The sequence below is a fragment of the Sinocyclocheilus anshuiensis genome, unplaced genomic scaffold (assembly GCF_001515605.1).
Source record: "Sinocyclocheilus anshuiensis isolate Anshui unplaced genomic scaffold, SAMN03320099.WGS_v1.1 scaffold465, whole genome shotgun sequence".
Classification (NCBI taxonomy): Eukaryota; Metazoa; Chordata; class Actinopteri; order Cypriniformes; family Cyprinidae; genus Sinocyclocheilus; species Sinocyclocheilus anshuiensis.
The window spans coordinates 731,726-740,490 of NW_015539898.1; the positions used below are offsets into that span (position 1 = coordinate 731,726).

At 36.0% G+C, this 8,765-nt stretch overlaps 1 protein-coding gene across 1 annotated transcript; it reads right to left on the reverse strand.

The window, feature by feature from the left end:
• Window positions 1–686: 686 nt before the first annotated feature.
• On the reverse strand, window positions 687–6,100 carry LOC107685958 (transmembrane protein 44-like). Its single transcript, XM_016482731.1, has 9 exons — window positions 5,836–6,100; window positions 5,634–5,763; window positions 4,759–4,849; window positions 4,452–4,612; window positions 4,223–4,309; window positions 3,755–3,925; window positions 3,439–3,660; window positions 3,191–3,334; window positions 687–969 (listed from the first exon to the last, which is right to left on the reverse strand). The coding sequence occupies exons 1-9, from the start codon at window positions 5,979–5,981 to the stop codon at window positions 781–783; spliced, it is 1,341 nt and encodes a 446-aa protein (XP_016338217.1). The 5' UTR covers window positions 5,982–6,100; the 3' UTR covers window positions 687–780.
• Window positions 6,101–8,765: the final 2,665 nt, after the last annotated feature.

Genomic DNA, 8,765 nt, shown 5'->3' on the forward strand with positions numbered 1-8,765 from the left:
ACAAGAAATGTCCTCATGTTCTTGACATACTTTAATCAACACATTGTCTTGCTATCATGTTTTGAGGAAGTCTAATATCCATCTGTTAAACCAGACTGACTGAGATACAAAGAGCATGGGAGGCAAAGTCACAAGACAAGGCAGGCCAAGTCTGGATACCAGCGAAGACACTGAAAACACTCGCAGTCTCGTCTACACCTTATCTCGGGCTGCTGGGCTGTGTCCAGTCTGGCTAACCATCAAAATAAAGGAAGTGACCTCCCGACCTGGCGAGCATGCAAAAGGGTGATATTGTTTTTATTAGGGCAGTCAATGTGACACCTCCCTTCATTTGTCAGTGTTCCATATCGTCTATGAAAATGCCAGGTCCGATAAGGTTTTCAGAGCCATCCCATTAATCAACAGCATGGTTCTGGAGAGGAAAGGGGACAACAATGGAAAAAGTCGTCAACGTGAATGACAGGGAAGTACCGGGAGCCGTAGTCACCATGAGGGAAGGATACAAGAGTAGATCAGCCTTCTAAAGTTGGTAACAATAGGTACTGTATGAGAAAAACTGTCACAACCTCTCCTTTGCTTTGCAAGTAAACTCAAAACTGTGCTTGACCATCCAAGTTCCATAAAAAAAGCATGTTGGTGATATCAACAATGACAAATAGCTTTACACTCAGTATATGAACATGACATTCAGTTTTACACTGCTTTATTAAACTTCAAATACACTCAAATCATGTTAATGCATGATCATTCAACCGAGTGGCACCGGGTTTAGTTGTCTGATTATGTGGATGCCAGCTTTTCCGCTTGCTGTGCGCGGTTACAGAAGCAGACGTGAGAACCAGGTCTGCCGGTTGACTTTGAAATCGAACCTGCTGGCCACTCCTGAAGAGGGAACGCCTCTGCTTTCTGCAGATCTTCAGGAGCTTCCTCTACTGGGATCCACCGCGTTTTTGTTTCTTCAAAGTCCCACTTCATAAATCACGGGGGAAAAAAAAAGTGTATAGTAAGAATATGAATGATAAGAATAAATATAAGAATAACATTGGACTTTATTAATAACGATACAAACTTTCAAGCAAACAAAAAAAAACAACCAAAAATAAAAAAAAAAAAGAAAAATAAATAAATAAATAAAAACACCTTTAATAAGTAATAATTCATTAAATAAATAAAACGCATTTAATGAATACATTTAATGATTAAATCATTTAATAAATAATTTAAAAATACATTTAATGAATAATTTAATAAACAAAAAAAAAAAAAAAGAAAAATAAATAAATAAATAAAAACACCTTTAATAAGTAATAATTCATTAAATAAATAAAACGCATTTAATGAATACATTTAATGATTAAATCATTTAATAAATAATTTAAAAATACATTTAATGAATAATTTAATAAACAAAAATAAAAATGCATTTAATTAATCATTTTTGTAATAAATAAAATGCCTTTAATAAGTAATAACAAATAATTGTTAAAGTAGTTACATATAATAATAATAATAATAATAATAATAATAATAAGTAATGAAAATGAACATTTTATAGATAAATAAGTAAATATTCTGCTTTTGTGTTACACAGAACAAAGAAACTCGTATGGGTTTGAAACGAGATAAAGTTGTAAACATGATGATTTGGGGTCTGTAAAACTTTGTTCTGGGATAAACTACTCCTTTAAGGCTTAAGTATCTGCACAGGAATGTTTAGTTGCTCATAGGCACAGACACAAAGAACAGGGTTAAGAAAACCCCTCGGCCTGTCCACTGTTCTCCATGCATCAGGCGGGTGACAGACCCGCTCTTAAAATAGCAGAACAGAGGGCCAAATCTCCTGTAGACTGAACAAGCATTTTGTACCACTTCCGATGCAGAAAGGTCCTGCCCTGTTCCTTTATTACAGATCTTTAACAGCAGAACAATTAAGCAACAACAAGAACTTCTGGAACACCAAGCCCAGCTCTCTCCTTCACAACTGCTTACAGTAAATGACACAGTGGAATGAAATTGCAAGAATCTCCCATTTTGATCATAGTTCTACCCCAAAATGCCCAATTATCTCATTCAGATCATTTTTTAAAAATGTTTAATTATTTTGTTCAACTCTCACAGCTAGTCATGAGTCTTTATATAACAAATTATATTACTTATTTTACAATTCCACCTGGTAACTGATGCTAGTCCTCAGAAATGGAACAATTTACCTACAGTAACAGCTATCAGAAATCACACATTTGTCACTGGAAGACTGCTCTTGACATCAAGAAAGATGTCATGGTCTGACTCTGAACTCTTCATCACACACAGTGTCTGAGGAGGTTCACATGCTTAGCTTTTTCCTGTTTAGTGAATAAAACAAAGTTCAATTGTTTTCGTCCAGGGCGATTTGCCTTTGTTTTAGATTAAATGACATCCTCAATCACTTGGCATTCTCAAAAGCCACTTAGAGAGCCAAGAAAGGACTAGACCGCAACACAACAACATTTTCAGCAATACCTACATGTACAATTTATATTATATTATGTTGTATTGAGTGATTAGATTATATAGTCAATTTTCTTTCAGATAAGTGTGCAAAAGCAGTATGTTGAATAAAAGATAAAACCTTTTGAAACACTGTCAAGACACTCAAACATTTATTTTACAAATTTTACATGTGATTTGTTTCAAGTCACCTGTCTTTAAATCTATGCTACCATCTACCCTCAGAAAGCAGTACTGCAGCCACCAATTATTACATTTGATGTTCAATATGAGTTTTTCCATGTATAATTTGAAGTTTGTGTTAAGTTAATTAATGAAAACAAATTATATTCTATAATTTTATATATTATTTAGGATGGATGGATAGATAGATAAAAAAATATATATAACATAAATATATATATTTTATATTTCTAACATTTGTAATATAATCATATAATGAATAATGAATGAAAAATTACTAGAATATAAAATACAAACAATACATTAATATATTTTATCTTGGTTTTATATATTTATTATAATTTTTATGTAATATTTTACTACTATTTTATTCAGTTTATTTATTTTTATCTACTATTTTTATTTTACTTATAACTTTTGTGCATAAACAAATTCAGCTATATGAAATCATGCGTGTAGGTCATTTCATTTCGAGCCGTGTCAAAGCTCTGAAAAGAAAAAAGAAAGGTGTTCTAACCTCTAGTTCAGAGCCGACAGATGACGAATCAGTCGAGGTACCAGAAGAACACTGTTCATCAACCCGTACCACCCTGACAGTCCTCTTTAGAGGAAGATTCTCTGATGAGCCGTCCCGTGAGATGGTCACCTCCTTGAGACAAACCTGGAAGAGACACCAGTCAAATACACCATGACTTTTGATAGATAATCATTACCATAACTTATGGTCTGCTCAGTACACCATAAAACGCCTTAAAAAGTGCAAACCTTCCTCATTGGCTGTATGTTGACATCCATGTAGAGTCCCATGTCAGTCCCTTTGGGAGAAATGCCTCTTGCTGAGAGGTGCTTCTTCCTGTAGCATTCAACATTGTTGTTGCACAGCTGACCCGTGACAGAAGAGTCACCTAGTAAAGATTCAGTATCTGAGTCTAAAGACCGGACAGAAGGGCGTTTATGGTTGGATCTGTAACAGATGAGGACCACAATCTGAACATCAATGTTAAAGAGCGGACTGAGAACACTGGTAAATTAAATGCAGTCTTTTCAAACTTAGTCATTTATAGTCTGTGTCAAAGGATACAAAAAGATCCAGAACTGCACAGCTGATAGCAGAGAGTATCCATGGCATTGCTTTGACAAAAGCTCTTAGCTGTGTGTCATAGAAAAGAATGGCAGATGCATACAGAGATCCAGCTACAGAACACAGAACTCTAGAGCACACCTGCACAGCAGAATTCTGCTCTCCTCTATTCTGCAAAAGACAGAAAAGACACATTGGGACAGTTTAATCAGCTGTTTGGACTCTCGTTCTGACGGCACCCATTCGCTGAAGAGGATCTAATGGTGATCAACTGATGTAATGCTAAATCTGTATTGATGAAGAAACAAACTCATCTACATCTTGGATGGCTTGGAGAACATTTTCAGCAAATTTTCCTTTTTATATGAACTATTCCTTTAAGCCAAACAAAAGGACACGATAATGTGTTGGAATGAAGAGCTCAAAATAATTATTTAGATTGCAAAAGTGCTCACAAATGCTACTTACAGCTTTCAGGATGAAGGGAAACTTAGCAGTCCAGCTGATTGCGAAGGACAGAAGACCCAGCATGTAACCAAGGTTCTCAGTATAGTCCTGTTCCCAAAAGACACAAGCAAAGTCACACTTGCTTAAAGCAGACCTATCAGTATTTTGCATATGTTATAAGTTTACATATAGTATGAGATATGGCACGGCTCTATATACTCCTGCCTCTTCTGACTAGGAGTTTACTTACATTGAGGAATATTCCGAGTGGTCTCCTCATGGTTGGAGATACCTTTACTGGACTTGAATGGACTGGTAAACCCAGGTAAACGTTGCCGCCCATTACAAACAGCAGACACACAACTAGAAAATTCTGCCTCCTTCTCCTGGACACCATTCTAATTTTCTTTCCTTAAGAACATGATTGATAAGTCATTTATTGTGATGCCTGATGATTGACAGCACAATTATACCAATGAATGAGATATATATATATATATATATATATATAGAGAGAGAGAGAGAGAGAGAGAGAGAGAGAATAATCAAATCCTTACCCATTTTTGACTTGTACCATAAATAAATGGAGAAAGATATTGACAGGAAATGGACAACATCCAAAATTGCCATATATGAAGCCATAGAAATCTGCAACAGATGGACAGAACATGTGACTTTCATTTAATGTACTATTTATAAGAACGTATGTAACACCCCATCTAGAATGTTAGCATCACTTTCTTGTGGTATGGTCAATTTTGTGGGTAATAATGGAATTGTTTATAGTTTAACTATTATTATCACAGAATTCGTGAAAAATGTAATTTATTTATAAACTTGTTTTTTTTTTTTACATTAAATGGAGTATTTGAACATTTTCCCACTCCTTTGCAGACTGCGAGTTATATGATACATCTGAATGTTTCTTTTTGTCATTAAAAACAAAACTTTTGAGATTTGACTGCTTTTGATATTTTGATAAGTGCATTAAAGCTGATACATTTAATTTAAAAAAATCTTCATCCATGTCTTCATTCTTCAATTAGGTCATATGAAGGTCATTTTTTGTAATTTTATTTTATTTAGATCACTGGTCGGACATGTACATCAACACATGTATCAAGGTCACCAAATCCAACAAGGCAGCATTAGAGATCCGTTACCACCCTCTATTTTACACAAAAGGCTTTAACTTTAGCCCAAAACACCCTGATGATGTCTAAACTTCTTACTTTATATCCTTGAAAGCATATTACTCTAATGTCACCAGCTGCTGATATAAAGCAGGATCATGCCATTGAACAGTACCTCTTCCGGCCGATGGGGGTCATTGTCAATCGGTAGATTCAACAAACCGTCATTGATTCAAGGAGTTCGTGAGGTAATAATAAAACTCTTCAGCGAAATTAAGAACTTTTAACAGATTTCTCACCTGAAAATCAAACTGTTTGGAAAGTAAAGCGCCCACTGCGCTGCACAAGTTCCCCACGAAACAATACAAAGCGCAGACTGCTTCATCAGCCCAACTCTTGCTTCGCGTTTTGCATCTGTGATAAAGAAGACTGAGAGGGAGCGACAAATGATGAGTTTATCCTTTTACAAACTTCGGCTAATTTTAGTCACACCACACTCACAGTGAACAGGAAACCAGTAACATCAAAGCAGACAAGACGTAAAGAGCAGCCGAGATGCAAATATGTTCTTCATATGTCGAACGACAACTTTTAACAAACTCTGGGCTCCATCGGTAGACAATGTCTAAGACTGTCATTTTATCCATTTGTTTCACTTAAGCTATCACCCATTGAGGAAGAAGAAACACTGAGAAAATCAAAATGTTTGTTTCTAACTTCTATCATTAGCTGCCAGCTGTATGGATGTAGTGAACCGCCCGTCAATCACCTGTATTTTTTTAGGTAACGCCCACGTGCTTATCTCATACATATTAATTACGTACTCTGACGTCCATCCAGTTGATTGGCTGTAAGGCTGCGGTTAGAAAGTGGACTCTAGCCAGTCCTGTACTCGCAAATCTATTTTATTATATACGGTACGTGCGTGTGTGTGTGAAATGCATGTAGTTTATGACCTTTTGTCATTGAGAAACTGCATGGAATATTTCCAAATATGTGATAGTAGTAAGAAACTTGCAAGAGTTAATGTCCAATCTCAGCATCAAAAATACACACGTATACACACTAGATTAACTTATTTTTTTCTCCATTAAAAAGGTAATTTACAAACCTTTGGCTATTACTACCAGACATTTCCACACAATCTCTTATTTAAATAGCATCAGAGCTTGAAGAAAAAACGCAGTACTAATGATACATTTGACACAAATTAGATACAAATTAGAAACTGTCACTAAACTTATAGGATCATTGTCAGCTTTGTTAGACATCCATATATTCTACTAAATGGAATCCACAATTTAGGTAAAGAATAAAATTGCTTTCAATGACATTTTAAGAGGGCTTCTTTTATTAGCGGTTGCCTGTGTTCATTAATCTCTTCATCCCATACACTGATAAAATACAGAGTGATAGTTTGTTATTATTATAAGTGATATTTTAAACAAAGAGGAATTTCCAGCAGCACTAATCAATCACATCCAGGTATGAGCCATGGTGAAATTATGGTCTTTGCTATAAAGAGTGTATCCAATCCAAACATCTTAGAATATGGATTATGCATCCAGATGTTTGTTGAGTCTTCTCACTTTCTCCTTCTTGTTCCGGTTACCATGTTTTTTCCAAGGTTTCCCAGTCTGTTGTTCTGTGTTTGCGTTTAAAGGCCCAACAGGACCACTTCCGGGCTTATAACCCATCACCATCTGCACACCCTTGGTCAGCGCTTGCACATTTTCCTATGAAAAATGACAGATTATGAGCACTGTGAGTGATTTAAACTTAAAAACAAAAAAATCAATTATTTCATTTTCAGTAGCCATGTAATGTACAGGCAGGCACTGCCTCAAACCCATTCAAGGAATGAATCTCACCTGATGAAAGAAATGTTTATCCACGGTGTTCTCTATGCGTCTGACTTTTTCTGGTTTGTCAGCATGGCTAGCAATCTGTTCGAATCCTCCACTCTGCCTGGCAAACCTGGCATGCTGAGGCTGAAAGTCTTGAGGGTTGATGTGAGGTGGAGGGTGGCAGTAAAGGAGTTTACCCTGCAGAAAATCAGATAGGAACAGGTTAGCATCTCTCATTCTCCATGATTATAACTATAAAATTCATGAGAAGGCACTTACACTGACATAGTCTTTCAAAATATAACGGGCTGATCTTGATTGGTCTGGCTGGCCATGTGCTGTCATGAAGCCTCTCATATCTGCATGAAGAGAATACATTATGATTGGTCTGTTGTAGCAGGGTTGGTTAAGTGTGGTGTGAAATGTCTTAATGTGTCCATTGTGCAAAGAAAACTGACATCCATATGCCATGAGCAGCTCCTCGTAAGTCGGGGGTCGATCGGGGTCCTCGTCCTCCCTCGGTCTGATGATGTTGATACCGTAGGTCCCCTCCAGCACAGTTTGAGGGATAGTCTGACATACGTATTTAGGTTAAGGGCAACATTTTGCAGTTCAAGCTCTGCCACTTTGTCAGATAATTTAGGACACTAGGTCTTATAACATACATTGCTATTCAAAAGTTTGGGGTGAATAAGATCTTGTTAAAGAAATTAATACTTTTACTGAGCAAGAACAATAAAGACATTTATAATGTTACAAAAGATTTATATTACAAATAAATGCTGTTCTCCCCCCCCTATTCATTAAATAATCTTTTTTTTAAATGTTATCGTGGTTCCCACAAAAATATTAAGCAGCACAACTGTTACTCACTTCAGATTGTAAACAGTAAACTGTAGCTTTGATCAAATAAATACAGTCTTGGTAAGCATAACAGACTTCTTTCAAAAACATTAAAAAACCCAACCCCAAACTCAAACGGTAGTGTGTTAAAAATGCAATTATCATGATCCTTGTTGTTTAAAAAGGTTATCAAAGAGATGGCTGGAACGTGATCTCTCATCTGATCGATGGGTAGGATCCCGCTGCAGATCATCTCGGCTTTGGTGGACACAAAGGAAGGCATGACCAGTCCGGGACAATCACACAGGCAGAGACCAGGATCAACAAACGGTACGTGCGTGTGTGTGTGAAATGCATGTAGTTTATGACCTTTTGTCATTGAGAAACTGCATGGAATATTTCCAAATATGTGATAGTAGTAAGAAACTTGCAAGAGTTAATGTCCAATCTCAGCATCAAAAATACACACGTATACACACTAGATTAACTTATTTTTTTCTCCATTAAAAAGGTAATTTACAAACCTTTGGCTATTACTACCAGACATTTCCACACAATCTCTTATTTAAATAGCATCAGAGCTTGAAGAAAAAACGCAGTACTAATGATACATTTGACACAAATTAGATACAAATTAGAAACTGTCACTAAACTTATAGGATCATTGTCAGCTTTGTTAGACATCCATATATTCTACTAAATGGAATCCACAATTTAGGTAAAGAATAAAATTGCTTTCAA

Excerpts from the sequence above, each read along its gene's own strand:
- LOC107685958 (XM_016482731.1), bottom strand. The coding sequence starts at position 5,981 with ATGGATAAAATGACAGTCTTAGACATTGTCTACCGATGGAGCCCAGAG. Across the intron at positions 3,335-3,438 it reads ACATACAGCCAATGAGGAAG|GTTTGTCTCAAGGAGGTGAC; the intron begins GTTTGCACTTTT and ends TGTCTCTTCCAG. Across the intron at positions 970-3,190 it reads CTGTCGGCTCTGAACTAGAG|TGGGACTTTGAAGAAACAAA; the intron begins GTTAGAACACCT and ends TGATTTATGAAG.